Source organism: Primulina tabacum, chromosome 7 (genome assembly GCF_025594145.1).
Source record: "Primulina tabacum isolate GXHZ01 chromosome 7, ASM2559414v2, whole genome shotgun sequence".
NCBI lineage: Eukaryota > Viridiplantae > Streptophyta > Magnoliopsida > Lamiales > Gesneriaceae > Primulina > Primulina tabacum.
Genome location: NC_134556.1, coordinates 36,085,478 through 36,105,537, shown reverse-complemented (window position 1 = coordinate 36,105,537; position 20,060 = coordinate 36,085,478). Strand labels below are relative to the sequence as shown.

General features: G+C 32.4%; 3 protein-coding genes across 7 annotated transcripts; all 3 read left to right on the top strand.

The window, feature by feature from the left end:
- The first annotated feature begins 1,032 nt into the window (after nucleotides 1-1,032).
- Nucleotides 1,033-3,768, top strand: LOC142551530 (ABSCISIC ACID-INSENSITIVE 5-like protein 5). 3 transcript variants are annotated; one of them, XM_075660813.1, is made up of 6 exons: nucleotides 1,033-1,166; nucleotides 1,769-2,965; nucleotides 3,064-3,135; nucleotides 3,225-3,254; nucleotides 3,336-3,409; nucleotides 3,499-3,768. In XM_075660813.1, coding segments are annotated over exons 2-6 (1,302 nt in total). In that variant the 5' UTR covers nucleotides 1,033-1,166; nucleotides 1,769-1,840; the 3' UTR covers nucleotides 3,500-3,768. The 3 variants fall into 3 exon arrangements, with proteins under 3 accessions (XP_075516928.1, XP_075516926.1, XP_075516927.1); XM_075660811.1 differs by having other exon boundaries at nucleotides 1,074-1,166; nucleotides 1,767-2,965; nucleotides 3,336-3,768; XM_075660812.1 differs by having other exon boundaries at nucleotides 1,091-1,166; nucleotides 1,771-2,965; nucleotides 3,336-3,768.
- Nucleotides 3,769-4,893: 1,125 nt separating this feature from the next.
- On the top strand, nucleotides 4,894-10,409 carry LOC142551529 (uncharacterized). Its single transcript, XM_075660810.1, has 10 exons — nucleotides 4,894-5,135; nucleotides 5,251-5,302; nucleotides 5,434-5,488; nucleotides 5,619-5,704; nucleotides 6,458-7,496; nucleotides 8,586-8,811; nucleotides 9,034-9,169; nucleotides 9,601-9,695; nucleotides 9,783-9,906; nucleotides 10,160-10,409. The coding sequence occupies exons 1-10, from the start codon at nucleotides 5,059-5,061 to the stop codon at nucleotides 10,238-10,240; spliced, it is 1,971 nt and encodes a 656-aa protein (XP_075516925.1). The 5' UTR covers nucleotides 4,894-5,058; the 3' UTR covers nucleotides 10,241-10,409.
- A 4,744-nt stretch (nucleotides 10,410-15,153) lies between these two features.
- LOC142551528 (uncharacterized) lies at nucleotides 15,154-18,887 on the top strand. 3 transcript variants are annotated; one of them, XM_075660807.1, is made up of 8 exons: nucleotides 15,154-15,575; nucleotides 16,065-16,176; nucleotides 16,320-16,412; nucleotides 16,504-17,187; nucleotides 17,281-17,650; nucleotides 17,880-17,961; nucleotides 18,037-18,267; nucleotides 18,512-18,887. In XM_075660807.1, the coding sequence occupies exons 1-7, from the start codon at nucleotides 15,399-15,401 to the stop codon at nucleotides 18,241-18,243; spliced, it is 1,725 nt and encodes a 574-aa protein (XP_075516922.1). In that variant the 5' UTR covers nucleotides 15,154-15,398; the 3' UTR covers nucleotides 18,244-18,267; nucleotides 18,512-18,887. The 3 variants fall into 3 exon arrangements, with proteins under 3 accessions (XP_075516922.1, XP_075516924.1, XP_075516921.1); XM_075660809.1 differs by having other exon boundaries at nucleotides 16,062-16,176; nucleotides 17,287-17,650; XM_075660806.1 differs by having other exon boundaries at nucleotides 15,155-15,575; nucleotides 16,062-16,176.
- Nucleotides 18,888-20,060: the final 1,173 nt, after the last annotated feature.

Here is a 20,060-nt window from a genome sequence, read left to right as displayed (position 1 = left end):
AATTATAATGAATTCTTTTTCCATTTTTTATAGGGCAAAACATGCACATATATTTGTGTTTCCAAACGTAATCTTATTATATATAAAAATTAAAATATATCGAATTCCCGAAATGAAAATTACTGGAAAATTTACGAAATATTTAAGTTTTTGAAAAACAGTTTGTTGAAAAACATAACATTTGCCACGATTACAACTACATTTATGTAGATTGCTCCTTACCAAATTAATGAAACTTTACACTGTGGAGCAATTAGAGGCTAACATCGCCTATCGTCAACCTCCACAGACACCCACACACGTGTGTGTGTCTATATATATATATATATATATATATATATATATATATATATATATATATATATAATACAGTATATATTCAATTTTCTGGAATATTAATTTAACAACAAACACTGTAAATTAGTTACCTTCTCATTTTTAATTAAGACAAAAACTTGTATGAGACGGTCTCACGGGTCGTATTTTATAAAATAAATATCTTATTTAAGTCATCCATAAAAAAATATAACTTTTTATGATAAGTGTATTACTTTTTATTTTGAATATCGGTAAAATTGACCCGTCTCACAGATAAAGTTTCGTGAGACCGTCTCACAAGAGACCTACTCTTTTATTAATCTGACATATTTAACTGTTATATATCCAAAATCAATCAAATTAAACTACATTAAATAACATCTTATAAATCTATGGGAAAAAATAATTTTATCTAAAATATTTATAATTGAATCTCGAACTCAAGACCACGGGCGTAATTCATGTAAATCAGATGGATAGTGTGAATATCATCACCAAAAGTTTGAGAAATTTCTCAATAAGATTGTGTCATGGGGCCACACTCGAAGCACAAAAGGACAAAAGTAAGACAAACAACTAACAAAAAATCCGACAGTTGATTGAATGATACGTGGACGGTTGGGATGAACCCACTTCGCCGATTCTCATTCATTTGAGAGGTCATTCAACCCGACTACTTAAGTATTATTGGTCCACGGTTCCTGCCCAATGGGCCCCGCATGGCAATTATTTTATTATTCTCTGCATTGCTTTATCCCTATTTGGGGAAAAAAAAGAAGGCCCAAGCCAAGGCAAGTTGAAGCAGGACAGCGAAACAGAAGATCTGGTAAATTGTTTCAGTTTTTCTGGTAAGAATAACGTATCTTTCTTGCGTTATACTGTCTATGTACTTTGCATTATGGTTAAATTTGTATTTTTCTGTTAATTAGGATTTAGGACGTAAATATGGCCCAATGATTGAAGCTCTTGCGTAGTTTCCTGTATATGTTTTGGCCTTTATTTGAGCTTTTTTTAGGAATTATGCTCTTGGTTTGTAATTCGAAGGATGATCGATGCATGTGGGCTTGGTGGTTTTTACTTTGTGATTTTGGTTGTAGCCTTCTCTTTTCCTTTTCTTTTGGGGAAATTTTTGGTGGGATTCTTGGAAGTCAGTTGCTTATGTGTAAAGACTTTGTTTTGCATGCGATTTATGTACGGAGATCGTGTGCTTTACTATTTCATGTTGTTTGCTGTGAAGTGAATAGTTGTGGTATAGATTCAGTGTTCTTGGAAAAATATAATGGATGATTGACTGGACTTTGGTTTTGTGGTCGAAGGATCGGTGATGGTTTTAGCTCAGTAATTTTATTTTTTCCCGCGGTCATATTTTTTTATTATGGTAACTGTAGGAGTCATTGTCTGAGTAAATGTTCACTTTTTTACATGCATTTCTCGGTGTTTATGCAGAGAGAGAGAGAGAGAGAGAGTTAAGGGTCTGAATTTGCTAATTGTGTACAACAAAGGGGTTTGGATTTGCCTTGAAATGGGTAGTAACTTAAATTTCAAGAATTTTGAACATATGCCGATGGATGTAGACGGAGGTGGAGGGTTTAGTTTTCCATTAACACGACAGTCCTCGGTCTATTCGCTAACTTTTGACGAGTTCCAAAGTGCAGTAGGAGCAAATGGCAAAGATTTTGGGTCAATGAACATGGATGAGTTGCTAAAAAACATATGGAGTGCCGAGGAAAATCAGAACATTGGACCCACTAGTGGTCTTAATACTGGTGGCCAAGAAATGGGCGGTTCTTTGCATAGGCAGGGATCATTGATTCTCCCTCGAACGCTAAGCTTAAAGACAGTCGATGAGGTTTGGAAGGATATGTCGAAAGAGTATATTGGGGCCACGGACCTGAGCGGCGGCATCAGTGGTTTTAGTATGTCTCAGAGGCAGCCAACTCTCGGGCAGATGACACTAGAGGAATTCTTGACGAGGGCCGGAGCTGTGAGAGAAGAGACAGGCTCACGATTGGATGGGAATGCAAACATTATTGTGTCACTTAATGATTTGACACCACCCCTCTCGAGTAATTTGGAATTCGGGTTTGGGTATCAGCAGGCTGCTGATGGGGGTGGAGGATTGATGGGAGGTGGTGGGATTGGTGAAAGTAGTATCCAGATTGTTACTCAATCTGGTAACTTACCATTGCGTGTAAACGGTGTAAGATCTCCTGCATATGAGTTTGGGAATCAGCAGCAACAGTTACTTCCGAAGCAACCTGCCATGGTATATACTGCTCCAATGGCGGTTCCGAGTAATAGTCAGATGAATAGTCCGGGAATCGGTGCAGGATTTATGGGGATAACTGATCCATCGATGAATAATACTATGGTCCAAAATACGACATTACAGGGTGGAGGAATGGGGATACTCGGTTTAGGAGTAGGACCAAACAGTGTCAGCGTCGAGACTGGGTCTCCAGCAGTTCCAACAGAGGGGTTCACGAAGGTTAACAGAGATAACTCTTCGGTTACACCGGTCCCTTACATGTTCAATGGTGGTTTACGAGGGAGAAAAGTAGCTGCTGTTGAGAAGATCGTCGAAAGGAGGCATAGGAGAATGATTAAGAACAGGGAGTCGGCTGCTAGATCACGGGCTCGAAAGCAGGTAAACAGTTCGTGTGACTTTATCGAAAGTAAATCTAAATTTTGTTCGGGCTTAGATCGAATTTCCATGAGTAAATTCATTTTTTTTAATCTTTGAAGGCGTACACTACGGAGTTGGAAGCAGAAGTTGCTAAACTTAAAGAGGAAAACCAAGAATTGCAGAAGAAACAGGTACTTGTTTATGTGCTTTCTTTCCTTTTGCATATGCTAATATTATGTTTTCCTTTTCTATATTTACACTCTGGTCTTGCAACCTGCAGGCAGACATGGTTGAAATACAGAAGAATCAGGTACTTAACATCTATATTCTTCGTACCTAACAACATCCAATGTAAATTTATTGTTATTTCAATTCAATTTCTATGTCATAGGTGTTGGAGATGACGAAACACCAGAAGAACGGCACAAAGAGGCGATGCTTGCGAAGGACGTGTACAGGTCCATGGTAAACAATGCATCATATTCATGACCAAGATATAAATCAAGAATATAGCTCGACGTAAATAGCCTATAATGACATGTTTCTGCTTACAGATCAGAAGAAACCATATCCAGGGACACTCTGTTTAGCGTCAGAATGTTCCTTCACACGCAGTCTTTCTGCTCGAAATCTGCCCGACTTAACTAACACACGTTGCTCTTATTACTCTGTATCTTCAGATAACAATGGTAGACAACTTCAGTAAACTTTTGTAAAAGCCATAGAATTTCAGTTTGAGAGCATCATACTCTCCCTGTTGTATATAGTTTGTTTATCTTGTTATGTCCTATGTTGATAGTTTATGAACACATTTTTGAATAATATGTCTGATGTGTTTCATTTTTGTAACAACTATACTTGCTTCCTTTGAAAGATCACAAGAAAAAAGAGTTAATTAAGTTGGGTTTCCAATTAAAAAGATTATGTATTTTTTTAAAAATTTTAATTCACAAAAAATAGCGTTATGCTTAGAGTTTGTTTTTATTTTGAATTTTTAAATCCTGATTACTGCAAAGGTACGCAATATGTATGATTTAGATAAAATAAAATTCCATGATAGTAAATTTTCTTCTTGTTTTTTTTGGGAAAAAAAAGTCGTTCACATTTTATGTGAATATTTATATATCCTTTACATTTTGCGAATATTAAATATTTCTCATATTTTTATGTGTGTGTACAATGTACATCAATGCATACATACGTCGATCATATAATTTAAAGATGTACTAGATTTTTTTTTAAAAAAATTATGAACATATCATGCAAAAAAGACAAAAACTTGTGTGACACGGTCTCACGGGTTGTATTTTGTGAGACGGATTTCTTATTTGGATCATCCATGAAAAAATATTACTTTTTATGCTAAGAGTATTATTTTTTATTATGAATATCGGTAGAGTTGACCCGTCTCACAGATAAAGATTCGTGAGACCGTCTCACAAGATACCTATCCTGCAAAAAAATAAGCATGCTAACCTAACAAAATCGTATACATTTTATATTTTTGATATTGTTCATGATTTAAGAAAAAACATTGGAATTTGTCACTCCAATATGATTCATAAAATTAGAATGAGATATTATTATTTATGAATAAGTATCTTGTGAAATGATCTCATAGATATATTTTCGTGATATAGATCAATCCGATCTATACTTAAAAGTGAAAAACAATAATCTAAGCATAAAATATAAAATTTTCTCATGAAAAGATTGAAAATTTTATTTTTAAAATTGATTGGTGTGATCGTTTTTTTATTTATAACCCATAATATAATCATTAGATTCGTTGGGATATTATTTTATTTAAAATACAAAAACTTTAAGGTTTCTGTAGATTTTTGGACGTGTTTGTAATTTTTAAAATATTAAAAAGTAAAAAAGAAATCGTAGATAGCCACCTTTTTTTGCTTGGAGGAGAAGGTTTTTAAACGACAACGTTTTGGCTTCCTCATTGTGATCGCGTTGAATTATCGAAATATTACAGGGTTGACTGAATTTTGACTTCGAGATTTGGAAAGCCTGTTGTTTCTCCAAATTCCAGTGCCCTAACGCTCGCATAAATTTTACGCCACTGATTTATTTGCAGAACCCATTTCAAAAATCGAAGCTTTATGGGATTTTTATTGGATGAGTCGGCTGCCATCAAAGCTCTCGGTCCGCTGTTTAAGCTAACTGAAGTTCACTTATGGTTAGAACAGTTTTTCTTTTATTTTATATTAATGTTTTACACGTTTTAGATGTATCTATGCACGTTCAAGATTTTGTGTCTGTGAAATTTGTTTTGTCCCACTTTTAATACATAGGGATTATTGCTCGAGTGAAGCGCAGGAAGCATCGGATTATTTAGAGCCCATTGTAAGTTTATTTTCTTTTGTTCCATTTTTGGGGCTGCAATAGTTTAGAAAAATGTAATCTTAGTTTAATTTATGTTTTACGTGCATTCTGTGATTTATATTGTACAATTTTTTATTTTTTTGGAACTGCAGAAGTCTAATGACGTTGATTATGTCAGTGCAAAGATTGACGCCGCGAGAATCAATGGTAAGATTCATTTATTGTTTTATTGTTTATAAGTGTAAATTTGTTGAAGTTTTTACAGGTTGACGGTGTTGTATTTGGATTTAGGGTGGATGATTGTTGTTTAATGTTTGGAGTTCTTTTGGGATCTCAGGGTTTAGCTTGGCAACTGAAAATGTTGAACTAGCCGAACAACTGAGTGGTTTAGGGCTTCCATTATCTTTCCATACTAACAAGGCGGTAATACCACTTTTTTTTGTTTTTTTTGTGATTTATAGTTATGTCAGTTTCTTGAGCTAGAAAAGCTATATTGTTTTATCTTAGAGCAGTTATGCTGATCATATTTATTGAAAGCCCACAAGGTGAATGGCACACGCATTGGCTAGGTGTGCCAAAAGGGATTAAGATATTTTGTAAGTGCGCCTGAAAGGATTTTGTATTTTAGGTCAAATCCAAAGTTATAGCCATTCTTATTTGTTTGTTAATTGATTAATACTTCTTTATTGTTATTCCATGATTTGTATCATTCATATTGGATGTTGTTTGACTTAATTTTCTTCTTATATGTAATTTGAATATGATTTCTTTATGCGCCTTAGTCTGATAACACACCGATCTTGGTTTGTGCCTTCTGCCTAGTGCCTAGGCTCCACGATACATGTGTGCCTTTAATGACTGTGATTTTGATCAAATTTCGGAATGATGTTGGAAATTCCCGTTTTCACCGAGGAATAGAAATTCCCAGTTACAAATGACAACCTTTTTGGATCTCAATATGAACAATGGTTCATGCTTTGATCCTTTGAAAAAATGGAGACGATTTGACTGCAAAATGTTTTGGGATGTGTTAAGATACTAATGATTTTGAACTTCTTTTTGTTGAAGTTTGCCTGGTGGGTGTACGCGCTTCAACATCTCTCTCTGCTGCATTTCCATTCTTAATACCTGTTGATTTCCTTTTCTTGGTATATAAATTTCAATTGTTTCTTGTAGAAGAGGAATGGATTGATAAGTGGGAGAAGGAAAGCTACAATAAAAAATAATAAGCTGCTTCCCAAAGTCATTGATGATGACTTACTGCATTCAGTAAAAGAGTGCGAGGAGAATGGATCTCCTTCTGATGCATTTGATGTTTCTGAGATGCTTGACCAAAGTGAAATACAGAACCATGGAAATTTAGCAGACGTTGACATATTATTGAATCTCTCTGCTGAAAGAGACGACTCAATTAGTCCATTTGCATGTTCCTGCGACATCACCAATGAACATGATTCTTTTGACGAGGTATCAAATCTTGGATTTGAAAATAATTTGGGCAGTTCTGGACTCAGCAACATTTCTCTGCATGAAAGTGATGCTACAATGTCCAAAAATGTAAAAATGGCAGCTAGTTTAGGGCTAAAGGATGGATCTTCGGCAAGAAGTTGCTTATCAAATGATGCCATTTTTTTAAACGAGTTAAAGAGAGAAATGGAGTCTGTAAATCTCGAAATCCCTTCAGTAGTGGACCATGACACCAAAGGCGAATCAAATGGCTTTAGTATTGAGATGATGCAGGATGCAGATTTAGAAGCATGCTCAAAATTTCTTGCAACAACCCATACTAATATTATTGTAGATCATAAAAAAACCGGTTCTGAAGAATGGATAACATATTGGGATGATTTTTACTTGAGAAACTACTACTATAATGTCATAACAAAGGAGACCACGTGGGATCCTCCCATGGGAACGGAGCACGTACCGGTTGTTACTGCTGATGACAGCAGTTATAAATTGGTTGAAATTGCTGAAATTGATGATGAAAAATTGGAAAGCAGAAAATTTGATGATTTGCAAGAGACTTGTTATTTACAACCTGACCTCTACTTCTCTAAAGAATTGAGAGATGATAAATTATCGAGCCTACAATTTGATCAATCTGCAGGATGTTGGATATTGTCCGATTGTATTTCTAGCATTAGGAATAACAAAAAGAAAAAGAGAGTCAGGAGAACAAAATTTGACCGGAAACTATCCAATTCAAATGAAGGTCTGAACTCTTTTTGCTTCACCATATTTCTGAATAAATGTTCCATGTGGTAACTCTTACTTCAATGTTATTGTCTTCATGACTATCTAGTCCTTCCCCCAATTTGGTTTAGATTACCACTTCGGATGGTGATTGTCTTCCTCCTCTTGGATATGTTGTACAGTGTGGGTGTTTGTGATGTATTATCCTGCTAGTTATGAACAGTGGGTTTCAAATATTGTCTGTCAATAATATGTTTTTTCTTGGTAAATATCATCAGCCTTAGCTATCGTCCATTTGGAGTTACTGAAGTCTGGCATAGAGTATTTCGAACCAGGTGTCGTTTTGGCCCTGCTAAAATTAATTAAAATTGTATATACTATCTGATATTTAATTTAAAGTCACTTTTTATTTTTGATATCAATTTAATATTTTAAAATAAGTAAATTATTTACTGAATTAAAATAAATTAATTATTTAAATGATTTCAATTAATTATATAAATTACCTAAACATAATTTTAATATGTAAATTTGTTAATAAATTTATAATTATATAAATGGAATATGAATGTTTATTTCAAAGTGAAGTTTGAAGTAGGTGTATGGGAGATAATTATTTTGTTTGGTGCGGAAATTGCACTAATTTGATGCAAAACATGCACTAAGATGGTGCAATGGGCAGGAGATGGTCTTATAGTTGCTAACATTTTGTCATTCAAGCTTGCTATTTTTATTTTTATTTTTTTAGAGGTAATCAGTTTGTTACTCTCTAAATCAATAAGTAACGCATTTTCCAAATGTTTCCCATGGTTACATTCCTTGTCTATTGTTGCATTATAGCATTTTTAGATACAATTTACTACTTCAATATTTAAGCTTCGTAATGTTTGACATTGTGCAAGTTGGCAACATAATACACCTCCTTTTTGTAAACATGTACACTAGAAAGGGTTGAAGTTGTTTTAGGTGATGGGATTGAAATACATGTAATTTTGGTTTTTTTTCCTTCCTTTCCAATCAAAATTGGGTGGTATTTAAAACATTTACTAATTTGACTTTGTTGCGGATATTAATACAGCTTTGACTTGATTCTTGGCTTTTTTGTTAGACCTCCAAGGAGTTCTGCTAGAAGCTGCTCCCAGTATAAGCAAATACTGGTGTCAAAGATATGTGTTGTTCTCCAGATTTGATGATGGTATTAAAATGGATGAAGAAGGATGGTTTTCTGTTACTCCAGAGCCCCTAGCCAAGCATCATGCAATACGTTGTGGCAGTGGTTCAATCATCGATTTTTTCACTGGAGTTGGTGGGAATGCTATTCAATTTGCTCAACGGTGAGCCACACCTTAATTTTCTACTTTGTTATAATTCTCATCAATACTCCAAGTTGTCATAGCCATGGATTCAATAATCATGCATTTTCTTTTCTCACATGGGTAAATAACTATGTATTTTTCATGCATAGTTTTGGGGAATTCGATATTCACATGAATAATTTCTACTGGCAAGTTTAATTTTTATACATTGATCAAGATATTATACTTGGTTCGTTACAGGAGTAAACATGTCATCGCCATTGATATCGATCCAAATAAGATCGACTTTGCGATGCATAATGCTAGGTTATATGGAGTTGAGGACAAGATAGATTTTGTAAGGGGTGACTCCTTTTCTTTGGCTCCTAAATTGAAGGCAAGGAAATTCTGAATCTTCAGAGAGACTGATTCATAACATTTTACATGTTATTTTTTTCTATGTGCTTGTATTGAATCTTGTATTGAGTACTGCTACTTGCCATGTATGAGAGCCTTAGGCTCATGCTTTTAAACAAGATAGATGAGCTGATATAGCTGAAAATCTGAATGCACATTTACTGTTGCATTTTGTTAATTAAATGCATGTAATATAGAAGTTGGAATAACCCATCCACATGTTTTCTGTTTGTAACTCAATTAAGGCTTTTGATTTTTGAAATTAGGGCATCCTCCATGTACAATTACTTAGAAAATGGGCGGCAGTAGACACAAGACTCTGGCCTAAAAAATGTGGTTACAACAGTGCTTCCATTTGTTTGTGGCCACACATTTTTCTATTCATATCATCGATTTGACTTTCTTTTTCAGGCAGACACGGTCTTCATGTCACCACCTTGGGGAGGTCCTGATTATACCCGAGTGAAGAAGTTTGACATCAATACCATGCTGAAGCCAAAGGATGGGTATTACTTACTTTTTGCTATTTGTGTGTGTGCGCTTTTGTTAGTTGTTCTGAGATGCTAATTTTATGCTTCTCTTATTTATGTCAGGAAATTTCTTTTTGATGTTGGAAAGAGAATTGCTCCCAAGATTGTCATGTTCCTCCCTAGAAATATAGATATCAACCAATTAGCAGAGTTGTCTTTAGCTGCAACCCCTCCGTGGTCTTTAGAGGTATTTTACGGTCCCCTTAATTGCATTTCATTTCATCTTCTTTGTATACATTTTTTCAACTGAGGAATATGGAGGTTAGTAGCTTTTATCTGAAAGAAATATGTTGCTTTTTGTCGAGGATTCATTCCCTTCTGTTAGGGTCAAATGTAGAACCTGCCTTCTTATGCTCTCAATTAACTTGTTAAAGAAACCACTCACTCGACTTCTCCTTCCATGTCCGCACATTTCTGATACCTAAATCTATTAATTTTAGGTGGAAAAGAATTTCTTAAACGACAGGTTGAAGGCTGTTACCGCGTACTTTTGTGAACCTCCGAGTTTTGGGAGATCTTGAGTTTTTTTAAATCTTGCTGGTGCTCCGAAGTTGAAGATCCGTCGATGATGCTCCTTTTGTACATAAACTTTCAAGATAAACTTATTGGAGCTTTTACATATCAATGCATGTAACATAGAGCACGAATGAAGTGTGTAAATATTAGAGGATTATTTATGGAATTTTCTTTTACAACAATTTCATGTGTGGTTCAAAATTTTCTAGAATTGTGGAAGCATGCTCTTCAAAGCCGGAACTAAGTTTCAAATTTAAAACGAGGTCTCGAGTTCGAAATTTACTTGTAATAAACTCTACGTGTCCCATGCAATGGTAAATCCTGTCCTAACTTTCCCTCTCTCGGAAAAGTCAGAAGACAATGAATGCGACCAGAAGAGTGAAAAATGTGAGCAGGTTCTTGTAGGGGGCCGCCATAGCAAACATTTGTTGCAGGCAAATTGTTTCATCTTTATTTCTCCTGGAAACCCCGCTAGCCAGTAGCCAATATACCTCCTTGCTTATGTCTCGGCATTTTCTACACTATTTTTTTTTTTTGAAAAAGATTACTATTTTTCATTCAAATAAAATAATATACTAATAATAAAACGTTTTTTGTTATTAAATATTTCAAATCGTGGTTCTTTAATTTTTAAAGAAATGTTACCTAATAATGTCACTATTAATTTCATGATTAAACGTAAATAACTGATTTTGTGATATTTTTTTAAAGTTTAAAAATAAAATACTGTGGTAACTATGTGAATGAGTCCATATTTTTAAAGTGAATCTATTTATTTTATTTTTAATTTTTGTCATATGTATATTAAGTAAAAATGTTTGATAATTTTATAATTCACATTTAAAAGCTCATGTAACAAATAGTTTTTGAAATATAGAGAGATTAAAATTTTTTAAATCTTTTTCTTTAATATAAAAAAAGATTATTATTATTTACAATAAGGGTATTAAATTTCTGAAACTCATTAAAAATTATCAATTTTTTTATTAGAATTTAATTATTTTTTAAACAAGTAATAAAGCTTATTTTTGAAATAAAATTTATCTTTATACTTTGTTATTATACAAAAAATAAAAAATTGTTTTTTATATATAGAATAAATAATAAGGATATAATTATTATATTTGATTTTAAATTAATTTTCTTACTATTTATTATCTATATGTGTGTGTGCATATACGTAATGTTTATATTTATGTATTAACTTAAAATTTAAAAAATATTTTCATAATTAAAGTATTACAAAAATAAATTGATTAATGTTGTGGACTTTTTCTTCTACTCCCAATATCCTTGTCATAATTTTTGGGTCTCTAAATATTTTAACGTAATATTTTGATCACTAATTTTAACCATTAATTTTAACATAAAATTAACGATAATAACTAATTATATAATATTTTTGAAAGTTATGACTTATGAGATGAGAAGTGTTCAATTAAAATATTCAGAGTCTAAATATAATTTAATAATAAAATTTAAGGATTAATATTTTAGGTTTTTCTCATTTTCAATGCGAATACTTGTAGATTATGTATTCCTAGTATTTAATCCGTGCGATGCACAAGATGATATTATTAAAAATTAGTGAAAAATGAATAGATATTTAAATTGAAAAAATAATATAATTAAAAAAATAAAAATAAAAACTATTTTTCGTTTATTTTTAAAAAATTTCTTAAATACAACACATATCGATTAATTTTTTTGACTAATAATCACTATCATATATCAAAATTTTAGATTGTGTTAGTCTAAGACAATGACATGATGTTTATCGTGTTTAGTGTATTGATGTCGGCCACCAACCTTAATACATATTTAATGCTTTAACTTTCGAGAAGTTATATATTATTATTTTTTAACATGTGATAAAAAATATTTTTAAATCACATTCAATAAAATTAATGAGAAATAATTTTTTAAAAATTCAGTAATTTCGTCTAAATCCACATTCACAAACAATTTTGTGACACGACATGTGTTCAACATATTTGAATGATAACAATAATTGTTTCATCAATATCTTTATCCAAATGGATTGTGATTTTATTTACAAAATCTCTTCATAATATACACAACAGCGTATTATTCTGAAAGAAAAATGAAACATGTGATTCTAAGTAAATAATGCATAAATCAGAAAAATTATTTAATTCACATTTATTATGTATTCCAAAACAATGTCAATAAAATTTATAACGTGTCTTCTAATAAAATGCTTACTTTCTTTAGAATTGGTTTAATCACTTCCATTACGGGAAATTTTATACTATCATGTATCCGTGAACTTTGTAATATAGAAGAAAATTGTCACATTAGTAATACGTGATAACTAAAATTTTGTACAAATAGATGAATAATATTTTTTTATTTCTCGAACATGAAAGACAGATTTCAAACTTAATGTCTCGTTGTTCTCGTTGTTTCCATATGTAGGTAGTTCATAGCAACGAAAAAATCTAAATTTAAACGAACATTACATCTTGGAAGGATTCAACCCATATATGGTGCTGAAAAGAGGAGCCATTTCAGAATTCAATTTTGGAGTAGATAAATTTAGTAAGATAAATAGAGTAAAATTGACTTCTAATATAATATGCAATATTGCATTATTTATAATTTAAAATTCAAATAAGACATCTCAAGGGACAAAAATTATACATTGTATGCTTTTAACAAAATTATACCATACATTAACGTGACTCTTTCAAATTATGGAAATCTCGAATTGCATGCATTGAGTGTCAAACATTTCTGATTATTGAAGGTAATATACATGTTTATTGAAAGTAATTTAACGTCCATTTGAAACTCTTTTGAATATATCTCTTTTAATTTTTTTGTGCTCTCTTATTTGAATTTTTAAGACGACAATTCAAGATATACAATATATATATAGTTTTGGAAGAAAATTACAATGCATTAATTCTTTCAAATTAAGGTAATTTCGAAATAATATGTATTTGGGATAAAAATTTATGATTATTAAATGGTAAATTAATGTTCATTGAAAAACCTTGTTGTAGTGATAACTTTTACACTCAACCAATTTTATTTTTAGAAAAATTAAATTAACTAATGAAATATTGTATTTCTTTTTTAGCAAGTAATTTGGGCATGAAATTACTTAAAATAGAAAAATTTATTTTTAAATGATTTATCTAATGAGTGATACTGAACATTGTAATCATTTGTATTTTAAATTTATTTATACAGTTTTTAATTAAATTGATTGATATAATCAATGTAAAATTTTTAATATAGTTTATGTTTTTAATAGAGTTTAGTTTTAATTTGAGAAAAAAAATAAAAAAACATATAATACATAAATTACATTTGAATTAATATAAAAATTAATTGAATTCAAAATTGAATTAAATGAATTGATGTAATCAATGTAAACAATAATTGAAGTGATCATTTATTGCAGTACACATGTGTCAATATTCATGTAAATCTTTCCTTTTTTAGAAATGATATTTTGGCGGTAAATTACTATTTTTAACAAAAACTCTGCTTTTATATATATATAAATTTTGTATAACAAAAAATTTTTGGGAATGATTTTTGATTCTTAATATATTCTGGTGCAGCAGTAGCACATAAGGCCATCCACAGCAGTAAATATATTTCCTCCAAATATTTGTGGGTCTCATAGTTCACATCATCAATCAAATATTTCACAAATATCTCACATTTCACAATCAAATATCTCACCAATCAAATATTTATGAGTCACACTGTCACTTTAATTAATAGTTTATTTTCATTTAAATAAAATAACTTACAATTTTATAAAAAATATAAAAAATATTTCTGAATATTTTTGAATATTTAAAAAATATTAAAATGATTATTAAAATTAGAAAGTTTAATTAAAAGATATTAAAAAAATAAAAATAAAATATGAATAACCGTTTACAAATTTGTAAGGGCACCCACATTGATGCATTAATGGGTGATTATTAACACCCATTAATATTCATGCACCAATGTTAGTGCATGAATTATTAATCTTGGCTGCTATGTCAGCCAAGAAATTCATCAGAATGAACGGCATTATTTTGCAAATAGCGACGGTTTTTCGTAAACCGTCGCAAATTGAAAAACGTCGCTACTTGCGACGGTTTCTCAAAACCCGTCGCTACTTGCGACGCTTTCTCACAAACTCGTAAAATAATCTGCATTTTTGAGAACATTGAATCAGCATTTTTGTGTCGAATCTGCATTTTTGAGAACATTGAATCTGACGGCTAGTTACATTAGTGTTTACATAAATGAAACTCGTAAAATAATCAATAAAACTATTAAAATTTTGTTTTTTCATTTTTTAAATAATATTTTAAATAAAAGAGTCCAACATTTTTATCATTTTTTAATAATATTTTAATGAATATTGAAATTAAGTTATTTTTAAAATAATAATACTATTTATTTTTAATAATATTTGTTGTAAAATTTTAACAAAATTAGAAAGATATTGAATTAATTAAAATTAAAAAAAATAAGTAAGTGGACAGTGGGACCCATAAATAATGAAAGTTGATATTAAATGAATGTGAGTGTGTGATAATAATGGGAAAGTGTTAATGTAATGAATATGTGGCTCGTGGACTCCATAATTTTTGAGGAGATGGAAAGTTAATAACATAGATTAATGTGGACGGATGCGGATGCCATAAGCGGTTATTCACTTTGCACACAAATCAAGAGGACACAATTGTGGATATTTGATAGTGAAAAATATTTGGATGACATGGCTCCCACAATAGTGGTATTGTGGGTGCCCTAATATTAAGAAAATAAGTAACTTTTGTGACGTCAATATTTAATATTATGACGAAGTTTCGTGTTTGAAATCTAAAATCCAATCGTCACTCCGATCTACACAAAAATAACCCTTCAATTTCTAGTCAAATTTTCAGACATAGCCGTGGAAAATGGGACCCGATTTCCGCAGGCATGGAAAAATTTGTTCACAGAACATCATAATTTTGATGCAGACTCCGTCCCTTAAAGTCCTAAAAGCGCTGTCTTTCACGTACATCCACACACCAGCCGCATTAAAAAAAACACCATAAAGACTCCATTTTTATTATATTCCATATACTCAGATCTGTGATTCTACCACCACTCCCTCTTTCTACTTTCTACTTGAGGATGCCGGGACTGAGTTTTCAAGATTTGAGCTCGGGTTTCAGGGCCCGAGAGATGAGCCCGAACTCTGTCATTTTTAATGCTGAATCAAATTTTAGTATCTTTTCTCCTGCTTCAGGTAGTGTCGAGCGATGCTCTTTTGCCTCTGATGCTCCTGATAAAGATTCCCTTGTTTCTCAGGTAATGCTGATGGATTTCATCACATTTTATTCATCTGATTGATTATATTTCAGCCACTCTTCACATGCATTTTGAAAAAAATGGATTTCAAATGTGTGCATACATGTGTATTCTTGAACATACCTGAAACTTTTTATTACGTTTATATAGGAAAATATGTTTATTGTAGTTGAAAATTTGAAAGTAAAAGTTACGGTTTTCAAATGTTATGATTGAAATTTGATGGGTTGTTTGACGGACAACTGGCTTGTCGGTGTCGGTCGGCACTGTCAATGCAGTTTTCAGTATGTCCTTTTCGTTTATGTGGGGAATGGGTAAAGAATTTTTCAATTAGATTTCACAGAAGGGTTTTGGTTTTTAGCGTTCAACAGATTCTATTGTTATAGTAAAATGTAGTTCTTGGATTCATAAAGTATCTACTTTTTTTGAAACCCAAAAAGTGTCCATTCAAGAAGCTGGAGAGTTGAAATTTGTAATTTGTAACAGAAGTTGGCAGGGCATGAATCATCTGAGGATTTGAGTTGCTCAGATCTAGATCCAAATCAATCGACGCTAGTAATCAATAATAGTGTTCATCTCAGTAGAAAAGAATATTCAGAAGGTAATTCTTGGTCTTTGCCCTTCTTTTATTTAGTTTAGATTCTGTGTTAACTGGCTTTCACCTCCTTCGAATGCTGAATGACATACTGAAATTTTTGGATCAATAATGCTTACTATTTGTAATAAAATATGACTTGTACTTAGTTCAAAAACCATATGGGAGTGAGGCTGAGACGACGGAGGATGAAAATGTAGCAAAAGCTTCTGTGGAAAAATCGTTTTCCCGCTCTGTTAGAGGTATTATATATGCATATATTTTTGCAAATTAAATGTCCACTTCTGTGTTCAATAATTTACCGTTCTTTCTTGCTGGGTTTTGTTTGATTAGAATGCCAAGACAGAAGATTCAGATCTGAAATTCTAATGAAAAAATCTGATCACCGAGGGCCTGCCTCTGTAGATCATGACTATTCAGCAACTATTTCTGTAAGCTCTTCCTCGCCCAGACTTTGTGTCATGAAGAAACTATCTACTGCACCTCATAGAACCAGCACATTCCCTAGTCCTGAAACACCTAATCAGCATTCAAATATTGGGGTTCAGAAAGGATGGAGTTCCGAACGTGTTCCACAGCACATGAATGCTAATAAGAGGAACGTGAATTCTGCATTTCCACCTTACAATAATGGTAGGACTTTGCCTTCGAAATGGGAAGATGCGGAGAGGTGGATTTTTAGTCCCATGTCGGGAGATGGTGCCATAAGGACTTCAGTTCAGCAGTCACAGAGGCGGCCTAAATCTAAGAGTGGGCCACTTGGGCCTCCCGGGGTTGCTTACTATCGGATGTTTTCTCCTGCCCCTTCTATGTTTGAAGGTGGGAATACTCGAAAACTAATTGCAAATTCTCCATTTTTGACGGGTGTGATGGCTAAGGATGCCTTATCAATTCGACATGGTGGCTGTGAAGGCAATGACATCTTTCTTCCAGTGATGGAGCCATCAATGGTGAGGTCAATTAGCATACATGGATGTTCGGAAATATTAAACCAGTCATTATTTCTTGGATACCAGGGTACATAGTCATCTTCTCTTTGATCTTGCCTCAGAATGTTACTATGTGTTAGTTGATTTGATTGCCTGATTGTTGCCCGGTTTCATGTTATAGATGTAGATGAGAAGTATGACACCGAAACTGCTGAAAAAAATGCGTCCAGTGGTTGTTCGAGGAGGGATATGGCCACTCAAATGAGTCCAGAGAGTAGTGTACACTCATCATCTGGGAGACGATTATCGTTCTCTCTTGCAACTCCATCTATTTTACCCATTGTAGAATTGGAGAGCATTCGTTCCTCCAAAACAGAGATCAGTGATGTGACGGTTGATGGACATGTCACAATGACAAGGTGGTACAAAAAGAAAAGAAACAAAAGTTTGGAAAAGGGCAGTGGATATGTGGATGACTGGAAAAGAAAAGCATTAAACATCGGCTCTGCCACTTGGGGTGATTCCACGGAGCCATCCAAGAGTATTTCAACGTAATATTATTCACAATCAATCTTTGATTTGCTCGTCTTAAGTACTAAAATAAATTAAATGAACGAGCTTCCATACTTCCACTGGATTATCTTAGATCCTGATATCGTTTCATGCTATTGTACATTCAACATCATCATGCTTCTGATTTATAAAATAATAAGTTTGTTGGCAAAGTGCACAGAACAAACGTATGTTGGCCATTTTATTTTATTCTTATACCTGTTTCAGGATTAGGCGGGAGGAGGACAGAATTACTGCATGGGAGAACCTGCAAAAAGTAAAGGCTGAGGCTGCCATAAGAAAACTAGAGGTACATTTACTTGTTTTGTAAAAGATGATTTTTATTCCTGATTCATTCATAATTTGGTTGGTTTTTACTGTTCAGATGAAATTGGAGAAGAAGAGATCATCATCCGTGGACAAAATCATGAACAAACTGAGATCTGCACAAAAAAAAGCGCAAGATATGAGAAGCTCTATGCTCACTAATCAGACTCATCAAATCGAAAGGCCCTCCATCAAAGCATTGTCCTCTAGAAGGACCCACCAGTTTGGCTTGTTTGGTGGCTGCTTTACCTGTCATGCATTTTAGTGCTACCAAGCTTAAACATGTCAGGTGTTCTTGGTTGCAATATGCCTCTATATAATTCTGCTTTCTTTTCTAATTTTGATCTTCTAGTTCAACTAATTATGTTATTATTTTCTCTACATTGTCTTTTTCATTATCTGTTTACACTGTATGAGATTCGTTTATAATTTTATATAAAAAAATGAAATCAAGAATTAAAGGAAATGCGATGAAGAATAGGATTGATTCTGCTCCTTCATGCTTAAAACATTTTTCCGTTTCTTTTGATTAGGAACGAGGAAAAAGTAAAAAGGGTGTACGATACAACTGAAGATGGATACACTAAATGCTGTAGAGATGCTTTGGGATGGTGACATTTTTATTGTTGCATGCATAGATATACATATATCTTATCTCGACGAATAATCAGACTAACCGAGAGCTCCATTCTACTTGCTATCCTATGGATTAACTTACCAGTTAATCTTCCTCGATGCATTATGTTTTCGAAGGAAACCATAGGTGTGGATGGATCTGTACTGGTGCTGTTAACTTTTATTCAAATGTTCATATGCTTAGTACTTTGATGCCTAGGACTTTGTTGTCCCCATTCTTTTCAACTGTATTATTATACATTTTGAGGTTGAAAAACAATGTGCATTCATGATCATATTATGTATTTTACGTCCCCAAATGTTAAATTTTTTATAATTATTTGTAATATTTTCCAGCACCATCGTTTGGCTATGAACATTTGCCCTATATTCACAATAGAACCACAACAAATATGGGTTAGCTTATCTTCTAGTGGGTGTAATTCTCTTCATATCCCAACATGATCGGTATTAAGATTGAGGGTTGAATTTAACTGAACCTCAAAAACTAGTTAATGAGAGGAAAATTGTGTTAGTCCATCTATGTAATCAGTCACGAGAGATTGTCCAAGTGTATATATGCAATTCTCAATAACTCTATCCAATCGATATGGAACATCTTAACACTCACTCACGTTCAAGAATGAACAACTGGAGCATGGAGATATTAATGAGTGGTCCAACAATGGGTAGTTCAACACATAACGGTGAGTCTAGACTTTGATACCTTGTTAAGATTGAGACTTGAACCTAACTAAACCCCCAAAACGAGCTCATAGAAGAGGATTACCAAATCAATATATACAACTTTTAGTCATGAAGGTGGATTGTCTGTCTTAATAATTAAATCATATTGATCCCTCGTATTTTAAACTATGTTTGCTTTTTGTTTGTATTTTGGTTTGATCGATTTTGAACGATATTATTATTGGTTTATTGTAGAAAATAGATATTTATCTCAACCCTAAAAAAATCTTCTCGAAGGGACGAATACGTTGGAAGGATAACACCATGTAGATGGTATGCAAGCTTAACTTCGAGTGACAGTCCAATCTCATGTCTTAAAAAAAATTAAATCAGAATATTAATGATTCATTTTCATGTAAGGGGTCAATTCGACTGGATTGGGTCGAGTTGAACAATAGTATTATTCAAAAATTGTTCAAAAAAATTGTTCAACCCGAACCCAACCTGAAAACTCAGAACTCAAACCCGATCAACCCGATTTTGAATTTTTTTTAAAGAAAATTAAATAAAATTCAGAAAAAATAATATTTTAATTTAAACACATAATAACAATTTTTTTAAATATATATATGATTTAAATTTAAAAGTCTAATTGTAGAAAAATAAAATATATTTACTAATCAAATAAACAATTGTTTAAAAAATAAAAAAAATGTTTAAAATAAATATTAAATTATGAAAATTTATGATATAAATACATAATAAATATTTTTTCAGACA

Coding starts and splice junctions, on each gene's coding strand:
- LOC142551530 (XM_075660811.1), top strand. CDS start 1,841: ATGGGTAGTAACTTAAATTTCAAGAATTTTGAACATATGCCGATGGAT. Junction 2,966..3,063: donor GATCACGGGCTCGAAAGCAG/GTAAACAGTTCG, acceptor TAATCTTTGAAG/GCGTACACTACGGAGTTGGA. Junction 3,255..3,335: donor TTGAAATACAGAAGAATCAG/GTACTTAACATC, acceptor TCTATGTCATAG/GTGTTGGAGATGACGAAACA.
- LOC142551529 (XM_075660810.1), top strand. CDS start 5,059: ATGGGATTTTTATTGGATGAGTCGGCTGCCATCAAAGCTCTCGGTCCG. Junction 5,303..5,433: donor CGGATTATTTAGAGCCCATT/GTAAGTTTATTT, acceptor TTGGAACTGCAG/AAGTCTAATGACGTTGATTA. Junction 9,907..10,159: donor CCCCTCCGTGGTCTTTAGAG/GTATTTTACGGT, acceptor TATTAATTTTAG/GTGGAAAAGAATTTCTTAAA.
- LOC142551528 (XM_075660806.1), top strand. CDS start 15,399: ATGCCGGGACTGAGTTTTCAAGATTTGAGCTCGGGTTTCAGGGCCCGA. Junction 17,188..17,280: donor ATTATTTCTTGGATACCAGG/GTACATAGTCAT, acceptor TTCATGTTATAG/ATGTAGATGAGAAGTATGAC. Junction 17,651..17,879: donor CCATCCAAGAGTATTTCAAC/GTAATATTATTC, acceptor TACCTGTTTCAG/GATTAGGCGGGAGGAGGACA.